Here is a 27,984-nt window from a genome sequence, read left to right on the forward strand (position 1 = left end):
CAGGTGACCTATGAGGCCTTGCAGGAAACTTATATGGAGGAGCTTAGAGCAGTGCATATCAAGTAGCAAACTTGCATATTAGTGTCATGCAAATTGCCCAAGGTCCCAGCTGGTCAGTGAAGAAGCAGGTGGACCTTCTTAGATTGACCTTTCATGCTTTACCTTGTTAACACACCTTTGCCTTTTTTCTCTGATTTCTTTGAGATTTTCTTGAGACGGATGGCCCAACACCTTTATTGGAGTTCAGGGCATTACCAAGATTTCCCACAGGGAGTTCTAGTGGATGAGTTTAAAGTAAGCAGATATGAGTCCCAGGAGGTCATTCTGGGACTGAAAGATGATTACTGGTTATGTGAAATACCTGCACAGTCTGCATGGGAGGTGTGGCGGGGGTATCCATAGGGCCAGTCAAGTAGGTTGTGTCTAGGTGTTCTATAGAGAAGTGGTTACCAGAGAGCAGATGGGTTGACTGACCACACTGAGGAACCAGAGGGTGAGGGATTGAAATGGAGTTGTAAATTGGGTCAACTGGGCCCTGCTTCTGATACAAAAAGGTTAAACTTATATTCAAAATAGATGCTCAGGTAACATAAAGCTACAAGAAGTCACTACGGTCTTTTTAGAGTTTGTATTTAAGATTCAATTCTACACCCATTTACTTTTTTTTTAAATACTGACATTGAAAAAGTACTTGTTTGATGATGTTGCTGATATTTGTAATATACAGAATAGGGCAGCAGAAAAACATACTGGTAGTGTTATCTAATTTTGCTAATAATACAGTTTTAGGTTTCAGAGTTCCTGGGAGAGCTTTACGCTTCCATTATTTAAAAGGAAACTTAAAGGTGCAGAAGTGAACAGTTGACCTTTTTCCTTGAATTTATCCTCCACCACTATGGTAACTCCAGCTGGATCCCTGAGACCATGAGAGGATGGCTATCTTCTGACCCTTCCACCTTCTTTAAGCTCAGTCACTCTGGGTCCACACTGAGCAAGGAGTAGCTTCAATGGCTGGTATTGCTGCCACTGCTCAGGGAGCCTCCACACAGTCCCAGGATTTCCCACCTGCAGCTCACTAGGTGCTCTTGTTATTTAAAGCTGAAGATCATTGTCTAAGCAGCAACAATGCATTCTCCCATGCCAGAAGTGAATGCCTGCCGGGGACATGAGTGGGGTGTGTGTGTGTGTGTGTGTGTGTGTGTGTGTGTGTATACACATTTATATATCTCTAGGCTGGGAGGCAAAAAGTACTGAAGTAGCCAATATTTATTGAGAGTTGTGGTCAGCCTCCAAAGTAACAAGTGGCATTACAGAGATTATAGGTATCTTTCTTTAATGCTCCACCACGAAATTGAATTTGGATAAAAAATTCTTCCATCATTGAAAAGGCAACCTCTTCTGATCTGAATTTTTGTTGAAATCCTCACAATGTGATGGTATTAGGAGGTAGGGCCTTTGGGAGGTCACAAGGGTGGATCCCCATGGATGGGATTAGTGTCCTCATACAAGGAACTCAGAGATACCTCTTTTCACTATGTGAGGATATAATGAGAACACAGTAGTCTGCCACCTAGAAGAGGGCCCTTAATCAGAACTTGACCACGCTGGTCCCCTGATCTCAGACTTCCAGTGTCTAGCACTGTGAAAAAAAAAAAATTGTTGTTGTTGTTTAAAAAACACAGTATAAGGCTGCTTGTTATAAAAGCCCAAACTGACTAAGACACAATCTAATTACATTTTAGAAATAGAATTGACAAAATAGTAATAAAATTAGAAACATAATGTGTAAAAAAACATACTCATGCAATTGAGAGGTGAAACTACTGCTTTGTTCTCTTCAAATGAATCTGACATCTTCATGTAAGATTCGGCGATGGATGTCTCTAAACCTGATGGCCATATGCTTCTGCCAGCAACAAATGTTTGAGAAGTATCCTGGATGGGTTTTTATTGTTGTTGTTGCTTATAAATCATACTCACATATTGCCATAGTAATGTATTTTGAATTATGACACTTTCTATCTTTGTATGAAAAACACAGGGAGTAAAAAGCTATATTTTAAAAAGGAAATTTGAAGAGTTTCTCTCCACACTCTAAAAATAATCTAGCATATTGCCATACCCTTTCAATCAGACTCATCAAGAGTAATTAAATTTTAAATTCTTTATTATAAATTTATTATAGAAATTTCAAAAATTTAAAAAGTAGATATGAAAGCATAATAAAACCCACTGTACTCATCACTTACGTATATTTACCACTGTATGGTCCATCTTATTTCTCCTATACAACCATATCTCCCTTTCCAATATTATTTTGAAGCAAACACCAGATATGGAATTATTTTATTTTCAATACATCAAAGTTATATTATACTCCATCTAGTTACAAAAAATGAATATGTGTGAAAGAAGACATAGAGAAGGAAGGGAGAAGAGAAATGGTAGGAACAAAGACCCAACTAAGGATGCAGGGTATGAGAAAGGGAAGGAGTAACACAGGTTGGTTATTGTTTCATTCTTATAAATATAAATTCAAATGAAGTAGCAAGTTTGACTTTGTGCAAGTTTATTTGCTGTAATTTTAAAAAGACCCCAGTTAGTACATATTTACCTTCAGAGAGTTCTGTTCTGCCTCAGACTCATGGGTCCTGATGACTGTGCATTGCAAACACTTCTAGATGCTATTCAGAGCCAGGATTATTTGATCCTTCCCAGATGGTGGATATTTTGGAATCTGAACCACTATACTCTGGGTTTCCTTGCCACTAAAACAAACAAAGTAAAAGGGCATTTTTCTGAACTTAGGTATTATTTTGTTTAAACTCTGGCTAAAAGGCTTTAATAAAGGTAGAAAAAATGTAAAGCTGTGGAAGAGCAAATACCACCATACAGCAACAAGTTTCAACCATAGGAGGATAATTGGGTAACTTTCCTACCTCCTCAAAAAAAAGCTCCCTTACTAACTTACCCTGGACTGTGCTGACCTCCAGGGGGAGCCCTGTGGCAACAGAATCTAAGACTCCTCAGCAGAAGGGTCAAAATTAGTTTGAATTGCAACTGCATTATTTACTGAATGGGGCAATGTTTCTGATAACTGAAACACAAATGTTGATATTCAATGGATTAAAGACCAATGGTAGCAATTACAGATGACGATAATGGGAATTGAGTCAATTGTATTACCTGGGAAACTCTATGAGCTAATAACATACAGTAATTTACAGTAACATGACTACTGCAGCACAGAAGTCTACCTTTATGGGCACATTATGATGTAAATGTTACACAAAGCCATTGTGAGATCCTGAAATCCAACATTCTCATCCACGATGTCTTTGGTTGATGTATTAAGGACGAGTAATTTTGGGGGGAAAAAACACTACTTATTATTGTTTGATACAAAGGATCAAGGGATCTGTTACTTAAAATCAACAGAAAATGCCATCTTGACACTAAATCACCAGACTTCGGCTACAGTAATCATTTAGTAATGTTAATTGCACTTTGGGAATCATATTAAGGCTCAGCCCAAGGGCTCCGGTATTCTAATCTACATTCTGTTGTATGTCTTTTATTTTATTCTTTGAGCATAAAAGTGAAAGATGCAATTCTACTGCTTTTTATTAATATAGCACCTGTTATTCAAAACAGTCCAAAGGCTTTCAAAGAATAGATGTGCTTATAGACTATATATCATGAATATGTTCAAAACAGGCAGGTTACTAAGCAAGCCGATTTATTGTGTACTGGAGTCAAATGCATATGTTCTCCTTTTGTAAATATGATTCAACTGAGAGTCGAAACCATCCTATGAACTCATTACCATTTAGATTATTCAACCAAATACTATGATGTCTGAGTTATAAATTCTAATCATAAAATAGCATTTTCAAGTTCTACCCTCAAAGTGCTAGCTGCTAAGATTGATTATCTGTGACATGTCATGTCCCTGTATACTTTGGGGAATACAAAGGCACAGGTTGAACAGATAGGATATGGCAAAGAAGGAAGAACTCGGATTAAGGAAAGCAGTGGTGTCCTTTGGAAAGAGGCTGGTCACAGAGTGTTGATGTGGGAACAAGGTTTGCTTTACAGGATTCTAATTTAGTTTTAGTCAAATTATGAGTTAAAAAATATTGATGGTTATTGACATGTTTCTTGATCCAACCAGACTTCTGCGTTCTGACTTCTTTTTTTAAATTTTTTTAATATTTATTTTTTAGTTGTTCTTGGACACAATACCTTCTATTTTATTTATGTATTTTTATGTGGTGCTGAGGATCAAACCCAGAGCCTTGCACATGCTAGGTGAGCATCCTACTGGTGAGCCACAACTCCAGCCCCACATTCTGACTTCTTTACAGGTGAAAAGTAACGCACAGTAGGCCCACTGTGATCTAACTTGGTGGTGTTTCTGAAGGTAAGTAGAGGAAGAGGGAGGAAGCGAGTAACCACCCACCCCGCTGTGACTGATACACTGAATGTCACTTTACACACTCCTGCGACACATAGGCACACAGTGCACTATTGAGAGCAGGATTGCAGCTTTACATACATGAATGAATAAGAAAAATGGAGGCAGCAAGCTGGGGTTGTGATTCAGTGGCAGAGCACTTGCCTAGCTCATGTGAGGCACTGGGTTCCATTCTCAGCACCACGAAAAATAAGTAAATAAAGCAAAGGTATTGTGTCCATCTACAACTAAAAAAAACAAAAACAAAAACAAAAACAAAAACATTTTTTTGTTAAATGGAGGCACCCAAGGGTTCTTCCTTGAAAAATTAGACACGAATTAGGGTATATAGAAAGTAGTTCCCAAGCAACATTCTTTCAAAGAGGAAACTAGATTGGAAAGGCTTAAAAAAAATCAAATCAAGTATATTGTGTGGATGGATCTTTGAGTCCCAATTTGAAGAGGAAGGAAAAAAAAACCTATGAAAGTAAATCTCTTAGACACTAAAGAAATAAGAACACTGCCTAGATATTTAATCACATTGAAGAACCATGTTCAACTATGACAGTCTTATTGTGATTATGTTTTTAATATTTATTTTTTGTTTATAGGTGGACACAATATCTTTTTTTTAATTTTTATGTGGTGCTGAGGATTGAACGCATGCTAGGCGAGCGCTCTATCTCTAAGCCACAATCCCAGTCATGATTATGTTTTTTAAAGTCCTCTTGTCTTAAAAATACATACTGAAATATTTATGAATTCAGTGATGTCTGGGTGCTTCTAGTCCTTTGGTGCAGTGAAGAGGGAGAGGAAAACGCCCAGATTTGAGACAGGATTGTGAGTTGGCAATTATTGAATCCCAGTAATGGGTACACAGGGCTTATTATGCTATTCTGTTTATATGTTTTAACAATTTTTCACTAGCAAACTTTTTTTTGCAATCATTTTTTCAAGGACTGGCTTATAGTTCTGTGAGCTCTTTACCTATATAATAATATGCTTATTAGTGACATCCAAAACAATCAACAAAAAATTGATTGCTTTATGTTATTCAGGAAGAAAATACCCTCAGCTTCCACCATGACTTTTTGTACAGGACAAGATGAATACCAGTCATTTAAAGTGGAAACTCTGGGTCTCTAATAACGGGATTCTTTCCAAGTAGCAACACACTTCTATAATTTGTTACACTGTGATGGAGTTAAAACTGCAGTGGATAGGTTCTTAAAACAATAAAAGCATTTTGATAAATCATAGGCACCATAAAAAAACAATCACACATTTCATAAAGTATCCTTGGGGAATTGTTAATCACCTCAAAGTAAAATGAGGGCACCTACCCAGATCTGGCTTGGACATAACCTTCTCAGAGAGTGTCAAGTTTAGCACCGATTTCCAAATATGCACGGGAAGCTGGAGTGTACAGACTTTGAGGCTAAACAGCTCTGTCATGATTATTGCCTACTACCTCCTTGCTGGCTTCACAAAGAGCTGTGAATCCTAAAGGGCAGGATCTGCCAGCATTCATTACAACTTCAGTTCAATTAAAGGTGTTTGGGTTTATGTTTTGCAACAGTAATGAAATAGCAAACACAAGAAAACACTTGTCTTATGACCTAGAAATAGCAATAGAGAGTCTAAGGGGCAAACAAAGATAAGTTTCTGGAAAAATCGTGTTTTGTGTGTTTATTTTTCTTCCAGAACTCCAAGTAGTTGCTTTGGCAGGGAGTCTGCCCTCTCCTGAAGACTAGGAGGTGTTTACAGAAATCGAAAGTTCCAGCAGTATATTTCCATGAGCTCATTACCAGTTCCAGTTGTACCTTTTAGATTTCACATGTAGAAAAGACTATCCACGCAAGGTAAACCCGTTTTCAGCTAGTGTTTTAATTACAAACAAAGGACTGGAAGTCAGAGATTTAATTACTGTAACAGCGGGACATCGTTAGAATCCCAGCTCTGGTCACTATTATTCAAAGCAGGCCACTTCTGGCCTGCCTCTCTATGCTAATCAGCCTAGTCCCTTGGCTCCTCCTCCTTCCAGTCTCCTTTAAGAACTGTACAAGTCCAGCTGTCACTGAGGGCAACTCAGACTAGGCACAGGCACAGGAATCACTTGATTTAACCCCGCACCACTTTTTACTTTACTCTAGCAGTCATCTCTAAGTACCGAAGAAATTGGATTTCACATCAGCAGACAAGAATTACCAAACTTACCAAAACTGTAATCTGTTAGAAATAGTGACTTTGTAGGATTTTAGACTACAAGAGAAGAAAGTTTCAATTTGCTTTGAAGTAAAGGGACTAAGTCTCCTTTTTAGCCAAATGAATTGGCATCATTTTATGTAGGAGAAGTAACATTGGTAAATATTTATTTCAGGAGTCATGACTTGGAAAAACTTGGAAGTTTATTAGCAGAGTAAATGTTTTACACACAAGCCAGGATCTGCGTGTACCTGTGGTTCCGGGTGCCTTCTGGGGACCAGTGTAGGTGACGGGCTGGGGGAAGGAAATGCCCTAGCAATTCTCCAGCCACAGCCAGACTGCTGGTATCATGTCTACCACACAAAGGAAGGGCAGCAGCCACCTGTTCACCAGTCCGAGCACCTGTCACCTGCAGGAGGATCAGCGACAGCAAGGTGAGTCTATGAGTTCTATGCTCTGTGACTTTCTGTCTATTTTCATTTCCAGAAGAATGGTGGGCTGATGCAGTATCTGTACAGTCTTGTAAAAATGATGTACAATCTTGCATCTTTCAACTCTCAGAGAAGGTATAATGATGAGGCATAATAATGGGTTAACTTGGATTCTCTATTGAGTTTCAAAATATCATCATGAACTGGGAGACCATGAGATCACATGTTCCTTGGAAACTTATGTGCTTAAACTTCTATTCACTGTCAGTTTTTAAAAGTTTGCTAGTTTTTTTTTTTTTTTTTAATTCAAAACACCCATGCAGGCAAGGCTCAATTGGCTCCAGGATGGTTTTATCTGAGAGAAGGTTTAAAGTTAGCTTGGAACTGTCCCCCTGTGTCATCACAGTGCACACAATGGACAAAGTGGGACACTTGTGAACTTTGTTTAAGACTAACTTTTTCTGGATCTCTGACTGATTCATATGTAAAAACTATATATGAATACATAAATATTGTCAATTCTTTCCTTTTTACGGTGCAGGAACAGGTGGAAATGAACCGGGAAAAGTGTTAGGTTTCACTTGATGGGCACTTATTTAGAACTAAACTAACCCACCTCTCAGCCATTTTCACCAACAGTCGTTTTAAAATTTCAAATCCATTGCCCACCCAGCTGCACTAGTTAGTGGAGGAGGATTGACATGAATAGACAAGATGATTCTTCCAATCCACTCTATCAGAGACATCAAGGACCCTTGTGGGAAGGCTGGGTGCACCCAGGGGCGACATCTTCATCTCCCAGAGGTGAAGGATGCACCAGACATTTCTAACTTCTTCTCAGTAGCTGTGATGGATCTGTTTACATATGGATCCGGGCTAGGAGCTCTTCATTTATTTTCCTCTAGATATAGTTTTAGATTTCGGTGAGATAAAGAATAGTGATTGATGGCCAAAACCTCCCCCCTCCAAGGTGGTGTCTGTGTGCTAACATTTATGTGACAGTGTCCAGCCACCTCTGTGTATGAATGCTGGAGCTGTACAGAGTGACTTCATTACCCTGTGCGAGGCTTAGCACAGTGTGGGTAGGAAATACTTCATGTTAAATGAAGATAATGTGAAGTTTTCAGGTTACGCTAGACCGTTAAGCCTGAATTAAATTATCTTGAACAAAGTGCCTTAGAGTGTGAAGTCCTGAAGTGCAATGGGGTTTAGGCATGGCTCTGTAAAAAGTTTTTCTTCTTCTTTTAGTAGATAACCCTAGTTTATCACAGGCTTTTTGTTTGTTTATTTGCTATTCGTTTTGTTCAAAATGTTTAAAAGTACCCCACCCCTGGCAATTGCTGATTGAATTTTTATTTTATAAGATTTGGTGAGGGGAGAATAAAGCATCTGATAAAAAAAAAATCCCCTGTCACCCCACCACCTGAAGATATGTTACTCTCAACATTTTAATGTCTACTCTTCTAGCTTTTTCTTTTAGGCACATGTATAAATCTATATTGCTTGTTTTTTAAAAATAAAAATAGACATTTTGTACACAGTGCTTTGTAGACTGCTTTTTCTTTTAACAAAATGATGACCAAATTCCCAATTGCCTGCACCAGGCTCAATTGGCTCCAGGATAGTTTTATCTGAGAGTAGGTTTAAAGTTTTTCTTCTTCAATCTTATTTTTAATGGTTGCATACTATTCCTTCATATGGATGAAGCAAAATTCCCTTAGATGATTCCCTACTGTTAGACATTGCATTTATTTCTAATTCTTCACTATTATAATCAACACAGTATTGAACCGGAGTGAGTGACTGGATCTTTGTTTTGATATAGGATTATTTTCTTGGGTGAAAGTCTTAGAGGTAGAATTGTATCTTCAAAGTATTGAGCTTTCTTTAAACTTTTCTTTTTTCTTAATTTTAATTAATGAACTTATTTTTTTGTCAAATAGTTTTCCAATAAGCAGTGAAGGGATATGCTTTCAGTAATACTGGGCAGTGTTTTACAAATTCTTTCCCAATTTTGTAAGTGGAAACTAATATCTGTACTGTTGTTTTAATTTAAGGCAGTCTGTCTTTGTAGGTTCTCCATTACTCCTATATCCAGAGAAGCCTGGAAATATCATTATGAAGACACAGTTCCAAAAATATCAACAAGACTAGAAGTCTGGTTTTCTTTTTCAAACTGAAACTTTTTGCTTAGAATGTTTTGAAAGCAACCGTGTGTTCTTCTACCGCTGAGCCTCAAAAATATCTGCCCACATAAACCACAATTCATGGAGTTGTGAAGCATTGACTGCTACACAAAAAGTCATCTGGAGATCTGAGTTGTCAAGTGACGCTGGGTAGTGTTTGCTCTGCTGTTAAATAGCTTTCCAATGACTGGAATTTAAAGTTTACATTTATTCCAGTCCCCGAGTTTAAAAGTAGTCATTCAGTACAGTGACCCTGATATTTTCTCCAAGTTATATTTACACCTTGCTATTATGCAGAGGTCAGCAAAGGTCCATGGAAGCAAAGCCGTTTTGTTTGAGAAGGAGGTCTGGCTGTAGGTTTGATCAAGGAAGCACCCTGGGGTCCTGGCTTTGGCTTCTCCTAGTTAAATCTTCCAGCCCCCTTATTTAGCACACAGACTATGATCAACTGACAGTTAACTCTTCTGAAGAGCTTCCATACATACGTGTTTTCTAACCCTCCATGCTGTATGTCAAAGTGCCTGTGTTAATTCCAAGGTATTTGACAATTTCCACCTAGTCATTCACAAAAGTGTACTTTTTTGATTGGCCACATAAATAAAAGTCATTTATTCTCCAGCAATTATGTGACAACAACTATGTGCAAAGAATTGTGCCTATTGCTGATTGTGTAAATGGAACCATGTCCGCTAAGCCATGATTTCCTGTCTTCAATACGTTGACATTTCATGGCCACAGATGCTGTATTTTTCCAGAACAGAAATCTAGGAAGTGCCTTTCCTACTGGTTGCTGTCTTGTAGCTTCTTCTGTAATATTCCAAACCGATTTACCTAGGATGTTGATCCTGTGACCTCCTTTGACTATTAATATGTATGTCTACAAACCTCAGCAAAGCTCTTTACACAGTTCATGTACTAGGCAGGCAACTACCCTCATGCTTTACAGTGCTTTATTTTTTAAAAGTGGTTTCAAATACATTATCTCATTTAATTCTTGCAACAACCAGATGAAATGTGTGTCACAGTTCTCAAGAGAAACAGAAACAATGGTGAGTGTGTGTGGCAGGGGAGGAATTTATTTTATGGGATTGATGGACACAATTACAGAGGTGGCAAGTCCATACGCTGCAGTATGGGCTAACAGGCTGGAGATCCAGGCAGAGCCAATATTACGGTTAGACAATGTTACAATTGAAGCATAGTCTTCATTACTCTGGAAGGTCAGTCTTCTAGTTCTATTCAGGCCTTCAACTGATACAGGAGGCCCATTCACACTGTGGAGGGCAATCTGCTTGACTCAAAGTTTACCAATTTAAGTATAAATCTTATCCCCAAACACCTTCACTGAAACATCCAAAATGTAGATCAACTCTCTAGGTAATGTGGCCCAGACGAGTGGACACATAAAATTAACCATTCCAGATAGGTATCATTAGCTTCACTTTTAAGGATGTAGATACTAGGGATCTTCAAGATCAAGTGAATTTTCCAAGATTTGGCCGTTATGAAGATTTGGTTACAATGTTCATTCTGCTATACACAGCTATTTCATAAAATCTATGATCCTAAGTTTACAATGTTTTTTTTTTTTGTTGTTGTTGTTGTTTGTTTGTTTTGTTTTATATCAGAGAAACTCAAGCAGGTACTCAAGCTGCCTTGGAATTCCTCCTGATTTTCTTTGCTCTGATATCAATTCTCTGACACCAATTCTCTGAGTGTCCTATAATTCAGCTTAATTTGACACTATCCAGAATTAGGCAAGACCCCCTGCAATTTAAGGACTCAGTCTCAAAACGCTGCCCCATTTTAGACATGATGCCAGCCACAAACTTCAGGTGTCCCAAGCCACCTGCACTTCTGCCAGGGCAAACACAAAAAGGCTTCCCACAAGCCCCTCAGATTTGATAACTCTCTAGAACGATTCACAGAATTCAGGAGTGTTCTGTACTTAATGATTAGCATTTATTATAAAGGATACAGATGAACAGCCAGATGAAGAGATGTGTAGCACAAGATCTGGAAGGATCATGAGCACAGAAGGTTCTGTCTCCCTGGAGTCAGGGCTCGCCACGCTCCCAGCGCATTGAGGTGTTCACCTACCAGACAGCTCCACTGAGCACAGTGTCTAAAGTTTTTATCTGGGTCTCATTTTGCAGGCATGATTGATTAAATCCTTCGTGGTGTGATTGAACTCAATCCCAATCCTTTTCCCCATCCAGGAGGTTGCGGGGCTGAGGCTGAAAGTTCCAACCTCTAATGGTATATGTTTGGTCTTCTTGATGTGGCAGGGCCTTCTCTCATAAAAATCTAAAGGTCCCTGTGGGTTCGCTCATTAGCATAACAAAGACACACCTATCACTGCGAAAATTCAGAGTTTCTGAAGAACTGTGCTGGGAGTGGGGATCAGGACCAAATATATTATTTATCATATCACACTTTGCTGTGATTTTATGCATGTGCTTTGATCTGAACAAGTTTTGTTTAAGGCAGTTTCCTAAAAATCACAAATTTGGAAGACAAGAAATAAAGATTAATGTCATCAACCATTTATTTATTCAACATGTTTCTAATGAATACCTACTATGTACCAGATGCTCTATGAGACACTGGGAATGCAAACATGATTCCTGTCCAGGTTGTTTTCTCTTTTATTACTATATAAATACTTTTATGAGTATATAATAATTATACATAATAATGGAATTCATGGCTACATATTTGTACATGCACATGACATAACAATATAATTTGGTCTCTTTCATTCCCCAGTGCTGCCCCTTTCTCTCTCTTCCTCCCTCCCCTTGGTCCATTTACTCTACTGGTCTCCCTTCTGTTTTTCTGAGATCTCCCTGCATCCCCCAACACACACACTTCTCTCCCCCGCACCCCAGCTTCCATATATCAGAGATAACATAACCCTTGGCTTTCTGAGTTTGTCTTATTTCACTTAACATGATGCTCTGGAGTTCCATCAATTTTCCTGCAAATGAGAAAATTTCATTCTTTATGGTTGAATACAACTCTGTTGTGTATCCATGGCACATTTTCCTTATCCATTCATCCATTAATACTCACCTAGGCTGGTTCCATTGTTTGGCTATTGTTAATTGTGCTTCTATAAACATGGGTATGCATGTATTACTATAGTATGTTGATTTTAATTCTTTAGGATTAATACAAAAAAATAGTATGGCTGGGTCACATGGTGGTTCTATTTCTAGTCTTGAGGAATCTCCATACTGATTTCCGTAGTGGTTGCATTAATTTACAATGCCACCAGCAAAGTAAAAGTGATCTTTTTCTCCATATCTTCTCCAGCATTTGATTGTTTTTATTCTTTTTAAATTTTTTTTTTAGTTGTTGATAGACCTTTAGTTTTTATATGTAGTGCTGAGAATTGAGCCCATTGCCTCACACATGCCAGGCGAATGTGCTACCATTGATCCACAGCTCCAGCCCTTGTTTATATTCTTGAGTGTTGCCATTCTGATTAAAGTGAGATGAAATGTCAATGTAGCTTTGATCTTCATTTCCATAATTGCTGAAGATACTGAACATTTCTTCATATATTTATTGGTCCTTTGTTTTTCTTCTTTTGAGAAATATCTGTTTAGCTCATTGCCCATTTATTGATTGGGTTATTTCTTTTTATGTAAATTTTTTAATTCTTTACATACCCTGGATATTAATCTTCTGACAAAAATGTAGCAAGCAAAAGTCTTCCCCCAGGCTTTCTCTTGACATTTTTTTTTCTTTTTCTGTGCAGAAGCATTTATTAATTCTTGGTATTATTTCCTGAACTTTAGAAGTCCTATTGAGAAAAGCATTGCCTAGGCCTGCCTGTATGTTGAAGTATTGATCCTACATGTTCTTACAGCACTTGCTAATTCTGGATCTTTTTTTTTTTTTTTTTCCTGGTACTAGGGATTGAACTCAGGGGCAGTCAACCACTAAGCCACATCCCTAGCCCTATTTTGTATTTTATTTAGAGACAGGATCTCACTAAGTTGGTTAATGCCTCAATGTTGCTGAGGCTGGCTTTGAACTCCAGATCCTCCTGCCTCAGCCTTTGGAGTCGCTGGGATTACAGACGTGCGCCACCATGCCTGGCAATATCTGGATCATTGATCCATTTTGAATTGACTTTTGTGCAGGATGATCTAGTTTCATTTTCTATGAATGGATTTGTTTAAAATTTTTTTATACCATTTGTTTAGAAGACTCTTTTTTTTTTTCCAGAGTGTTTTTTTGCACCTTTGTCAAAGATCAGATGACTGTATCTTTATGGGTTTGTCTCTGTGTCTTCTGTTCTGCTCCATTGGTTTATGTGTCTGGTTTGGCCAGTATCACATAAACCATAAAGCTGTTCCTATAGCTCTGTAGTATAATTTAAAGCTGGATATTGTGATGCCTCCAGCATTTATTTTTCTTTTTTGGCTTAGAATTACTTTGACTATTCTAGGTCTTTTATTCTTCCAAATAAATTTTAGTACTTTTTTTTTTAGTTCTGTGAAGAATATTAATTCTGCCTATAGATAAATATGGGAAGTCTTTCCATCTTCTAGTGTTTTCTTCAATTTATTTCTTTAGTGTTCCATCATTTTTACTGTAGAAGTCGTTCACCTCCTCAGTTAGATTTATTTTAGTTTTTTTTTTTTTTTTGAAGCTATGGTAATATGGTAATTGTTTTCCTGATTTATTTTTCACTGAATTCATTAGTGCTGTATAGGAAAGCTATTGATTTTTGCATGTTGATTTTGTACACTTCAAGGTATTTTCTAGTATGTGTTTGCTGAGGTATTCAGTAATAAGAAATGAGGTAATAATTCTCTTTGAACTCTTTGGGTGGAATAAAATTTCATTTGATTCTAAAAACCTCTAGCTTTGCTGTATTTATTATCATTCTTCATGTTTTAGTCACTGCTTTTGAGGAGTTTGCAAGGCACTACACCTAGCTTAGAACTATGTAAACATGAATTTAAAGTGTAAGTAGTGCCCGTGTTCTATGTCATCAAATTTGCTTGGAATCTAAGCCACAAAACACAAACTATACTTAGATTGTTGTGAGTGCATAATTTCCTTAAGTGTTTTCTGTGGATATTCATGAATTCATTTAATTTCAAATATGTAGAAAATGTAAGCACTGAGGAATAAATATATAGGCATGAAAATAGGAATCCAGTAGTTATTATAAAATTAATGCATTTTATATGAAAAATAACAAGAAAAACGGTTTTACTTTTCAAAATAGATTTGTATTAGATTTCACTTCTGTGATCCTAAACTAGTGTTGCTGAGTATACAACCTGACATCTTTGAGGTGACACATAATTAAAATGGACTGGGATTATATTTCCGTTTTTCTGTCACTAAAAGGGAGCTTCAATGAGGTGCCAATGAGTTTTGGTCTCTCTACAAAGTCATTATTGGCGTTTATGGAGTAATTGGTAGAGACAAATATAGAACAATTAGAAAAAGGAGAAATCATATCTCTAAACTATTAGGACTTGATCATATTCAAGCTCATACACAGTAGAGAAATTCTTTCCATAATAAGCTTCCTTAACAGATGGTACATATGTGAGGATTTAATGTTACAGACTTCAGTTTTTCAAGGTGAAAAGAGTTCTGCAGAAAGGTTGTACAACCATGGGAATATAGTTAATGCTACTAAATTGTACACTTAAAAATGAACAGGATGGTAAATTTTATATACATGTATTTTTATCAGACTTAAAAAAATGTTAATGTTTCCTAAGGCCATCCTAATTACAGTTTTGAAGCTGAATTTAACAAACGCAAACCAAAGTATTTCATTCTCCTATTCCTGAAAACAAGCATAGTCTGTTCATCAGTCTGGTTCCCAAAGCTATTTCTTTGAAAATATTAACAAAATTAATAAATTATCTTAATTAATAAAAAGATACAAAGTACATTACCAATATCAAGAGTGTTATAAAGGGTCTCATTACAGATCCTATAGATATCAAAGGAGTAAAATTATTGCTATTACTCCTTAAATAATAATAGTAACCCTTTAATATCTGTAGAATCTGTAATGCAGAAACATGCAGAGAAACCATAAACAAAATTCAACACTAGTTGATACACAAACCCAAAGAATTTGTAATAGAAATGAATTTCCTCAACCTGATAAAAAATGTTTACAAAAAGGCAAGAGCTAACATCCCTTGATAATAAAAACTGAACACTTCTAAAGACAATAAGAATGTCCACTATTACCACTTATATTCAACATCATACTGGAGATCCTAGCCAGTGCTAAGTTAATAAAAAAAAAACTGACATATTGGAAAGAGAAGAAAAACTGTCTTTATTGACATATAATTGATAGTTTATGTTGAAAAATCATAAGGAATCTATTTTAAAAAGATACTTGAACTAATAAATGTATTACCTTGTCAATATACAAAAACAATTATATTTCTATATACTAGTAAAGAAATGGAAAAATTTGAAGTATTCTTTATAGTAAGAAAAATAAAAGGAAATGCTTATTGGTTAAGACAACAAAATATGTGCAAAGGAAAAAAAAAACCCTGTACACTTGAAACAAACATTGCAGACAGATGCTAAAGATGATTAGATTATAGAAAAGATATACTTCAAATTCATGAATGTCAAGGCCACCATAACAAAAATTTCAACAGACTTCCTTAAAAAAATGATAAGTGGGCTTAAATTTTATAAGGAAATGTAAATAAATTAGAATAATTAATCAACCTTGAAATAAAGATCAAAGTTGATAACTTAAACATCTGTATTTCAAGCTGTAATAATCAAGAGTGTATAATATTAGTGTAAGGATGGAAAAATTGTTTATGGAACAGAGCAGGGAGTCTAAAAATTGACCTATTTACAGATGATCATATATGGTTAATTCATTCATGATTTTTGATACCTTAGTCAAAATAGGAGAATTCATTCATGGTTTTTGACTAAGGTATTAATATATCTCAGAGAGATAAAAGGAAATCTTTTCTATTATAATACTCAGTCAAATAAACAAACATTACAAAAAATGTACCTCAATACTAAACTTTCACAAAACTAATTTGAGATGAAATGTAACACAAAAATAAATATATAAAGTTTCTAGAAGAAAACATAGGAAAATATCTTTGCCGTCAGAATAGGCAGCTTTTGGTACAGACACAAAAAGCTAACCATAAAAATGAATCAATTATACTATCAATATTAAAAATATTTGCTCTTCAAAAGATATCACTAAGAAAAGACTGGGAGGAAATATTTGTGGCAAATATTAGGAAAAAGACTTGTAACCAGAATATGTTAAGAACTCTTACAACTCAATAAAAACAATTTGATTTAAAATGGGCAAATGAGGTCAGGATTGTGGGCTCAGTGGTAAAGCATTTGCCTAGCATGCATGAGGCACTGGGTTTGATTCCTGGCACCACATAGAAAGAAAGAAAGAAAGAAAGAAAGAAAGAAAGAAAGAAAGAAAGAAAGAAAGAAAGAAAGAAAGAAAGAAAGAAACATATTGTATCCACCTACAACTAAAAGAAATATTTTTTTAAAAATTGGCAAATGTAGATACTTCAATAAGAAGGTATACAAATGGTCAATAAGTCCATTAAAAGATACTCGACAAAATTAGTCTTCAAAGAAATTCAAAATACAACTACCATTGAGTATCAATTCACATCCTCCAGAAATGGTAAAACTTAACATACTGATAATATGATGACTGGAGCAAGATGTGGAGTAGCCAGACTCAATGTTACACTGAGTGAAAAGAAGTCAAAACCAAAAGAGTACATTATGTATTATTCTATTTATGTGAAAGTATAGAACAGGCAAAACTAGATCAGTGATAGAAATCAGAATGCTGATTGCCCAGAGTTGGAGGAAGAACTGGAACAGGATACTAAGGAACTCAATGGGATAATGGAAATGTTCTATATCTTGACAGAGAGGTTTTGATTACATGAATACATACTTTGTGAAAATCCACCTGTGCATTTCATTGCATGTAATTTATACCTCATTTTTTAAAACGTGAGATTGCCTGGGAGACCTCATATTCTAAAGCTTTCTGGAGATCTTTATTGGCAACTGCACTGAATTAGTGAAGAATCTCTCAATGAATTTTAGTAACTTTCCCAAGAACGTCACAGTGTCCTACTGGCAGAATATCCACAGCATAATTCAGGAAATATCAAGCCTTCAAGATGAAATGTTAGTCATTACCACAGACAAGCTTAATAATTAGTGGTAATATACTGCTTCATTGGTCCCTGAACCTTAAAACTTCTCTATTAATAACATAGCAACCTAAAATTACCAAACTGATAAGATTAACACAGAATATATATTTAAGCATGATTTTTAAAACAATGGTCTAAAAGCTAGGGCTGATATATTGCTCAGTGGTACAGCATGTGCTTAACATGTGTGAGGACCTGGGTTTGATCCCTAGCACCTCCATTTTATATATATATATATATATATATATATATATATATATATATGCACACACACACACACACACACACATATATGTATATATGTAATGATATAATGGAGGGTGCTAGGGATCAAACCCAGATACACACACACACACATATGTATATATAGATATATATATTTAGTATATATTATATATAATGTAATAAATATATATACATAATATAGTATATATATATATATATATATATATATATATATATATAATCTCCAGGGTTAGACTTCAGTATGTCTTTATTTTAGGCATCTGTCTTTTTATTACTCAACATCCTTTAGAACCAATGATTTTTGTTACATTTCAGAATTCAGTGTTTTATTATTTTAGTCATGACTGACTCATAACTTATTTTTTAATAAACAGCAAAATGGATTATTTTATAAAAATATTTCTCACCCAACTTTTTTCTCTTCCTTTTGCTTGAACTTATGTTCATTCTTACTTCATTCTATTCAATAAATATTTACTGAGTGTTTGCCATGTATCAGGCACTATTCTAGGTTCTAGTGAGCAAAGTCGTCAAAACTCCATCCATGTGGAGCTTCTTTCTGACAGTCAGATGGCAGACAATAAAGACTATAAATAAGAAATATATGCAGTGTAAATGGTAATAAAGGAGATGGTGAATATGGAGAAAAATAAAGTAGGAAGAATGGAGAGTGTCATAGTTGAGGTCCCATCTAAACTGCATGCTCAGGGAACACCTCATTAAGAAGAAGAAACTTGAGTAAAGATAAAGAAGAGCAATAGAAATTGAGGGTCAGAGTTGACCAAATCTGGGGAAAGAGCAGTCCAGTCCAATAAAAATAAGTGCACAGAGTGAGGTTTAGAAGTCAGTCTCAGCATATATTTGTTTCAACTTTGTTCTTGATTCGCTTGTTAGTGCATTTTTACCACAGCTGTCCACCCTCTTCTGCAGGAAATGCATTCCAAGACCCCAGTGGATGCCTAAAACTGCTGATAGTAAAGAACCCTAAATATGCTGTGCTTGTTCCTATACAGTCAATCCATCTTACCCTTAATTTCTGTATCTGAGTATTCAATCAACCTTGGATTGAAAACATTGGGGTGGGGTTGAGGGGTTTGAATCTATACTGAACATGTACAATCTTTTCCTTGTCATTATTCCCTAAAGGATATCATATAATATCTATTTACATAACATTTATATTTTATTAGGTATTATAAGTAATCTATAAATTATTTAAATCATACAGGAGGATGTATCTACATTATGTGTAAATACAACACCACTTAATATTATAAGGGCATTGAGCATCTGTGGATTTTGGTATCCACCAGGGGTCCTGGAACTGATTTCCAACAGATACCAAAGAATGGCAATATAAACATACCTATGATAAATTAAATTTATAAATTAGACATAGTAAGAGATTAACAACAATAATCAACAGTAAAATAGAATAATTAAAATATACTGTAATCAATGTTATTTAGAAATTTTGAATTGTTTATTTCTAAAATTTTCCATTTAATATTTTTGGATGGAGGTCGGCCATGGTGACAAATTAGAAAGTTAAATCATAGATGCTTTAGTCAGCCTTGCATTGCTTTGATCAAACTACCTGAAAAGAGCAACTTAGAGGAGGACAAGTTTTGGGGGTGCTCACTGTTTTAGGCATCCCAGTCCATGGTGGCCAACTCCATTGCTGTAGGCTCAAGTGAATTAACACATAATGGCAGAAGGTTGTGGTAGAAGAGTGCTTCTCCATTCATGACAGTCAGGAAGCAGAAAGAGAGAGAGGAAGGGGCTACTAGGAAGAAGGACTCTTCCAAGTAACTCCCCCAGTGACTCATCTCCTCTAGCCACACCCCACCTGTATACTAGTTAGCACCTTAGTCAGTCTATTCAAACTAGGATGGATTAGATTAGAACTCTCCTAGTACTATCATTTCTCCTCCAAACTGTCCTGTGTTACTACAGGCCATGTTTGGAGGACAGGAATGTTTGGAGGACATTTCATATCCAAACCATAACATTCTACCTCTGGCTCCTAAAAGTTCATGTCCATCTCAAAATACAAAAATGCATTTTGTTCATCTCCGAGAGTCTCATAGCCTTAACAGTTACATCATTTCCCAAAAGTTTAAGTCTAAAGTCTCTTCTGAGACTCAAGGCAAACTCTTGGCTGTGAGCCCCTGTAAAAATCTAAAGCAAATTACACATATCCAGTATACATTGGCACAGAGTAAACATTTCCATTCCAAAAGGAAGGCATAGGGAGGGGCATTGAAATAAGGGTTGGAGCCAAAGTGGGACTGAGACCCAGTTGGTCCTAGAACGCCATATACAACATCTAGGACACTGGGCTGTGAGATATTATTTCCAAAGGGCTTGGATGGCCCTGCCCCTTTTGCCTTGATGGTTGCAGTACACATGGGTTCTTTTTTAGCCTGACTCTTTCCTCAACCTACTGTTGAGAAAAACTGTTGCTTTTCTTGGAAGACTGTCTGTGTTACTAGCATCTCTTGATTCCTGGATTCTCTATTCCCCTTCAGCTCCACATTCACAGCTTCATGCACCACCCTCTCCGGTGTAACCTGCAGGGACTCCAACCCTGCTACTCTTCATCTGGTCTCATGGGCTTCCTTTGAAATCTCATGGAAGCCTTAATGTCCTCTTAACTCCAACATCCTGAATTTCTACAGAACCAGCACCATGTGAATGATACCAAGTTTGCTGCCAGCTCATGCAATAGCTGAGCCCTCTGGAATCATGGCCTCAGTGGCCTGGGAGTGCCTGAGTGGCTGATCATGGTGAAAGGACTTCCTAGGCCCTCTATAAGCAAGAAGGGCAGCCCTGTGATCTCTTCTCAAGGAATCTACACTCTTGAGCCTACAGTGGGTGTGGTCTTGTAAATTCCTGAGATTCCTTCAAGCCATTTTTCCTATTTTCTCTGTATAAAGTACTTAGCATCTCTTTAGTGGCTATAATTTCTTCAATGACCAGTCTTCCTTGGGCCTCAGTTCTATAATCACTTTTCTGGCCAAACTCCAAATTTTTTAAATCCTTAAGCTCTGATTTCTGCTCCTGATTCTCACAGTAAACTTGGCTATAAGCTTCCAGCAATATCCATGCCACTACTTGAATGCTGTTCTGCTTTGAGATTTTCTCTGCCAGCTGAATTTGTCCACCACCTTTAAATTCAGCTTCTCACAAAGTCTCAGGACATGATAAAATGTAGACAAGTATTTTGCCCCTGTAAAAATCTAAAGCAAATTACACATATCCAATATACATTGGCACAGAGTAAACATTCCCATTCCAAAAGGAAGGAATAGGGAAGGGCATTGGAATAAGGATTGGAGCCAAAGTAAGACAGAGACCCAGGTGGTCCTAGAACTCCATATATGGCATCTACAGCATCTAACATGGGTGGCCTCTAGTTCACTTCCCAATAAAGTTTTCATTTCCTTCTGAAATCTCATAAGCACAGTCCACATTCCTACAGATATTCTGATCCTCTGAGTTCCCATCAGGATTGCTTATGAAGCTCTCATTACATTCTAAAGCTTTTTCACTTTGCATCTCCATACTATCCCAAATTTATCCTGTAAACAATTTCCACAGGTTTCTGAACCACATAGTCAAGTTAGTCAGGTTAGATCTCATTCCTGTTACCAATTTCTGTATGGGTCAGTTTTGCATCACTGAGACAAATATACCTGACAAGAACAACTTAGTGGAGGAAAAATTTTTTTTGGCCCATGGTTCCAGAGGTTCAATCTATGGTTAGCCAACTCCATTGCTCTGGTCCTGATGTGAAGCAAGCATCATGGTAGAAGGATGGAGAGTGTTCTTCTTTTCATGGCACCTAGGAATCAGAGAGAGATAGGAGAAGAGGCCTCAGAGAATAAAAAACCCTTCCAAAGGATGTCCCCAGTGACCCATCTCCTTTAGCCATGCCCCATCTGCCTAGAGATATTACCTAGTTATTCAAATAAGGATGGATTATTTAGGTTGCGGCTCTCATTATCCAATCATTTCACCTCCAAACACTCTTTCATTAACATAGGAGCTTTCTGGCAAATACCTCATATCCAAACCATAACAGTAGGTAAGAGGGGACTCCTATATAATAACTTAAGCATTACCTGGAGAATCCCTGCAGAGCTTATTGATACACAGTTCCCAGGTTTCTATTCAGAAATTCAGGGTTGGGGAAGGAGAGGAAGTTAATTTTTCATTTCCACTAAGTTCACAGTTGTGCTGATGCAGAGATCACACTTTAAAAAACTCCTGTATTGGAAGGACAAATGAGACCAGAGTGACTGAGTTAGTTTAAGTGAGCATCAGGAACTTAGTTGAACAATCAGGGGGAGAGGAAGGAAAAGGCATTGAAATAATGTTATGCCCACTTTGGGAAACTCTTTGGCTTTGACTGTGAGTGGAGTGGGAGATGTTTCATATCAACTTCAGCTAATTTGTTCATTCACAACCTTTTGGGAGGTAGCAGCCACCAAAAAGTTAAAGATAGGGTAAGTTATTCCTCCACAACTCATGATCATGTTAAAATTAATCAAGTCTTAGATGAAATCCTTTTAGATAGATATTGACCAAATGATCTATTAATAAACAAGCATAAAATTGTTCATATGATGTGCCAAACTCTGTTTTTTAAGTAATCTGATTACATCTTGCCTAAAAGTTTTGCTGAGACAAAACAGCATTCCACAGGCAGTATTCTGTGTAGTCAGTCAGTAACCAGGAATTCCTCTGTCCACAAATGGACACTGAACCTGCGGTATAAGACTTTGGGTGCTGGGTTTAAGGGTATGGGCTACAGGCCTTGCCAGATTCTTCTGTCTAGTTTATGTAAGACCAGGCAGTATTCCTAAGATATTTTAGGCCATCTGAAGGTCTTGAATGCCATTGATTGCACTGGTGAAAATTTCTCATGTTCATTATGCTAATTCTTACAGTCTTTGATATTGATTGAGATAGAAAAATGAGGAGCTAGTAATGAAAAGCCTCTGAGATGTGGGTTTCCTGGTGCTGGCATCTACTATTGGGGTATAAATACCCCAGTGAGTCAACAGATACCACCAAAAGTAGTGAAATTTAACTCAGCATATAGATCATACTGCCTTTGTTGGAGCCTTCTAAAGTCAATTCAACTGTCATAACAAGAAGCAGGGTTTTCTCACATTTTTTACAGTAAGGCATATTAAAAAAATAGACAGTATATAGCACATTAAGGTAAAGTCAGGAGGCTGACCCCAGGGGATGAAGGACCAACATCTGGGCACATATACAGCATACACCAGTGTGCTGCCACGTGTGAGCTCAAGAGCTGGCATTAGCACAATTTTAAACACCTTTTGTTATTCTTTGTTGTGAAGAGCTATGTACTGAGCATGCCCCAGACACTGTAGACAGCAACTTCCAGTAGGAGACTTATAAAATTCCTTTCAAAATTAAGATTCTGACTGGGATTGTGGCTCAGTGGTAGAGCACTTACCTAACATGTGTGAGGCACCGGGTTCAATCCTCAGCACCACAAAAAATAAATAAATAAATAAACAAACAAACAAATAAAGATATTGCGTCCATCTACAACTAAAAATATTTTTTAAAAAAATTAAGATTCTGTGATACGGAGAGACAATGTCAGAATGAATGAAAGAACTCATGTTGTCCAAGCTTTGAGAACAGAAAAATGGGTTTCTGTCCTAGCCATACCACAGGGTTCATATTTTACTCATAAACAAATCAAGTTTATGGATTGTTTGTTATAAGCCAGACACTATTTTAAGCACTTTTCATATATTTGCTCATTTCTTCAAAAAGTCCCAGGACCTCAGAGCTGGGGTCTTGGACCAACCTCCTAATCCAAAAGCCCTTACTCCAGAGCCCGTACTTCAATCCCAGCTCACTGCCTGTTATGTTGGCACAAACCCTCAGCTAAGCAAGTATAAAGGAACTGACTGGTAGCTGGCCCTTGAACTCGTTTTGTGGTTTGGTTGTTCAAAACAGGATGCTATTAAATCATCAAATAAATTCTATGTAATATATATATATATATATATATATATATATGTGTGTGTGTGTGTGTGTGTGTGTGTGTGTGTGTGTATGTGTGTGTGTGTGTGTATGTATGTACATATAACTTGGCTTTGACTGTGAGTAGAATGGGATATATATACATATATATCATATATATCATTATGTAGAGAATATATATATATATACACACACATACATACTATATTATGAAACACATCCAACCATCCTCAGAAGGGTATATTTGACTCTAAAAGAAACAGGTGAGAATGCGCAGATGTATCAATTCTAACCTATCAGTCCAAAGCAAGTAGCTTGCTGACTAGGTTAGTGTTTTTGCTAAGTAACTGCACAGGCTGTATTTCTCACACTGCATGAAGCATGCAAGGCAGCAATGTACCATCTTTGGAATTGAGTTGATATGGCCTTACAGAGATGGTTGGGTTTTTGACAAAATAAACAATCAGGATCCAAAACTTCTAATTAAAAAAGGATCATAAGTAGTCATATTAAAATTCACTTTTTAAAATTTAAGCTGGGAACTCTATTTCAAGTGCTGGCATGACTGTTACGTTAAATCATTAACTTGACTTGAAATTTTAATCAACATTTAAGCAAGGTAAGTTTCACACCTGAGTTGCGTTTTAATGAAATCTGTGGGCAAATCTGGCAAAATATTGAAAAGTCAGGATTTAAAGCAGTAAATGTCTGTATTCAGTTAGAATCTGCATTCCTTGTATTCAATGATCAGACTCCTTGCTCACTGTGGCTGGCAGTAAACAAACAAAGGGTCACAGGATGACACCTAGACTTTTAACCCCTGTGATAGTCTGAAGGTGTTGGTGTAATGACCTGTTTAAGCAATTGGCATTAAATCTTTTCTCACTGCTATAAAATAAATAAGGAGGGATATTGCCATTTAGAGAGAGAGAGTAACGTAAAGTGAAGAGAAAGTCTGAAAATGTTGGAAATGGACCATTTTAAAAGGTCTTGGGATGACTGTGTTAGACTTTAGTTGACTGCAGAGGAATGAAGTTGCAGATAAAAATTTGTGTGTGCATGTATATTTATTTTTATAAGCAGAGTATGGGTAAGACACATACCAGTGCTACAGATTATGAAGTTCTGTTTATTTAACAAGACTGACTTTTATTATAAGGAGGTTCATTCTCAAATATGGATTAAAGTTTTAGTGTTTTCACCATTTTTTCCCTGAAAACTTTATAAGCTAAAATTAAGTAGTAGAATTGATTGCTTTGATAGTAGGATGAAGCACAGAAGGTTTGAAAGAAATTTTAGAAAATTTGTAATTTCATTTACAAATTCAAATATGAAGAAAAAAATATAACAATAAAGAAAACAAATCTAAAATATATCATAACGTATCAAACTTCTTTTACAGTTTCAGTGTTAAGCTCCAAATACTGTTATTGTCCTTGCTCATGGTAGGCAATTAAATTTTATTAAATGAATCAATACTGGGCTGGGGATGTGGCTCAAGCGGTAGCGCTCTCGCCTGGCATGCGTGCTGCCCGGGTTCGATCCTCAGCACCACATACAAACAAAGATGTTGTTTCTGCCAATAACTAAAAAAAAAAAAAATATTAAAAATTCTCTCTCTCTCTCTCTCTCCCTCTTAAAAAAAAATGAATCAATACTGTTTTTCCTAAATAGTTCATCCAAGTGATTGACATTTGTAAATTACTGAATGTTAAGAGCTTCAAAGATCACTTAGTTCAACTGATTTTACATATCACAAATATGAAACCAAAAGAGAAATTAGTACTCAAATTCAGCGGTTAATGCAGAGCCCTGACTATACTTTCAGTTTCTTCTAAGAATTTTATGATATCATGGCCATTATAAGCATCTAAAATGGATAGAAAAATTAGGGAGAACTTTATCTTATTTAAAAATACACATAAGAGAGTAGTTTCTTGATTTTTAATAATTATAACATTAAGTTATATAGAGAAAAGCATGAGTATAAGGGAGAAGGAAAAGAAGAAGAAGTGAGGGAGGAGTAAGTGAGAACTACATGTGAGGAAAAGGGTGTCATAAATATGGGGTCAAATAAAAGCAAATAAAGGGGGAGGAGGAGGAAAATAGGGAAATGCTGAAACTAGACAGATGTATTAAAACATGTTGTATACAAACAATGGGATATTATTTATTATTCAGCTTTTTAAATTAATGGAATTCTGATACACTTGTGTGAGGTACCCAGAAGAGTCAGATTCAGTTTAGAAAACAGAATCATGGTTCCCAAGGGCTGAGGGGAGAGTGGAAGGGGAACTTATTGTTTGATGGTGCAAGAGTTCAGTTTGGGGTGATGAAAAATTTTTGAAGACAGTGGGGATAGTTGCACAAGCATGTGAATTTACATAATGCTACTTTGCATACTTACAAGTAGTTACAGTGGCACATGTTTTATATTATTTTATCACCATTTAAACAACTTTTAAAAGTCATCACTTAATTCAAATATTTCTCTCATCTTGTAATCTTGGCTTGTCTTAATTCTTCATAATCATGAAAGCTCAAAGGAAGAAATTTGTAGGATTAAAAGATTGTTTTCAGCTTTCCCGAGAATTTTTTTTAAAAAATCACATAAATTTTAAGAGTGAAAAATATTTCTTTTGTAATTTTCTTTAGCATGACAAGCAAAATGTTTATTTCACGTATATAAATGACTATCTGGCCTTTACTTCTCCAAACTTGTCCTAGTACAATGTGATAAGATACCTGTGCAGAACCACCTGCGGCAGCCAACACATTCTGCCCATTCTGTTCCTGTCCCTGGGGCCTGGTAGGGTAGCTCACTCTTCAGACAGAGGAGCAGCTGAGTGAAGCCCTCAGGGCCTCTGCAGGTTCCTAGAGGAGAAGAGACACAGGCCTTCTGGATGCCAGGAGGGCTTGGCTGGCAGCTTGGCTTCTTTTTTTCTGACTCGGACTTCAAAGACTAGTTCTCAGTGGAACAACATCCATTTATTCCTATGAAAACGGGCAAGCAAAAAAACCTTTTTCCTTCCTTGCTCCAAGTTCAAGACAAGGAGAAATAAGTTTCAGGAAAAGGGCTCTGGAATTGGAAGACGTTGCAATCCTTTTTCCATCTGGTCTGTGTTTTGGGAATCCATGGAGAGATTTAAAAATAGAGTGTTTCTCCACTGAAGAAGAGTTTAAATTTATCTGTGTTCAATACACAAAGATATTAAATAGTGATTTAATTCTTATTAATATGATATTTTGTGTCAAAAATCACCTCTTCAGCTTTCGCAGTAAACACTACTAGGGAACTATATAAAATCAACTTTAAGAATATACCATTCTGAACATGCATCTGTGTCTGCTTAATATATATATAATTTCAACATCCCTTGGAACCTAGGGTTTATTTCTATTCTCCCATCCCTCAGCAAAATGGAGAGACCCACTTCTAACATATGGGAGCATTTTCACACTGCAATATATTCTGAGGAGAATGTGATTACAAGTGCTGTCAAATGAAATATGCATTTCCAAATGGTACTGGTAGACCACGCCCATTTTAGGACACATGCTGCACCTTTGTTAGCAGCCCTTGGGCCTAAATGAGGGAGTGATGTAGAGATCTTCCTGGCATTAACAATTCAGAAGTCCCAAATTTTGCTTCATAAAACAAATTCAAATAAAGATGATAAGTACCCTTATCACAAAAACAAGCAACAGGGTTATTTACAGACAAAATAACACCTGAAATTATAGAGAAATGGATGTACTCTGTCAAGGGTAATATATTTTTTGTCATTTTTGCCAGTGGCTAAAAATAAATATTGATATGGAGATTTCAAATTGTTAGAAACACCATGCCATTTGCCTACAGACATTCCTGAACGAACCTCATTGGAGTCAGATTATGAACAAATAATGGCAAGAATAAGAGAAGCACCTTGCATGTTTACAGATGGCGACATGAAAGGGTAGGAAGACCCATATAGATTGGGACTGCGGCTCCACCAGGTCTGCACAGAACCATGGGAGCAGGAGAGAGACATCATACCCTCACCAAGTCACCCTTTAGAACAGAAGAAGCTGAGCTCACAATGAACTCACAGTGGAAGCCCTGAGAGAGGCTAACTTAAAGGAAAAGCCATGAGAGTTGGAGTCATCTCTCACGTGGTGTTTTAGTGTCA

General features: G+C 36.6%; 1 protein-coding gene across 1 annotated transcript in view; it reads left to right on the plus strand.

Annotated features, from left to right (window-relative positions):
- The first annotated feature begins 6,556 nt into the window (after positions 1-6,556).
- The window catches only part of Ranbp3l (RAN binding protein 3 like), a 54,128-nt gene continuing 32,700 nt past the window's right edge, over positions 6,557-27,984 (plus strand). Inside the window, exon 1 of the mRNA XM_026401792.2 lies at positions 6,557-7,095. Coding sequence (XP_026257577.2) covers positions 7,011-7,095 — 85 coding nt within the window. The 5' untranslated portion in view covers positions 6,557-7,010. The remainder of the gene's footprint in view (positions 7,096-27,984) is intronic.

The sequence above is a fragment of the Urocitellus parryii genome, chromosome 1 (genome assembly GCF_045843805.1).
Source record: "Urocitellus parryii isolate mUroPar1 chromosome 1, mUroPar1.hap1, whole genome shotgun sequence".
NCBI classification, from domain to species: domain Eukaryota; kingdom Metazoa; phylum Chordata; class Mammalia; order Rodentia; family Sciuridae; genus Urocitellus; species Urocitellus parryii.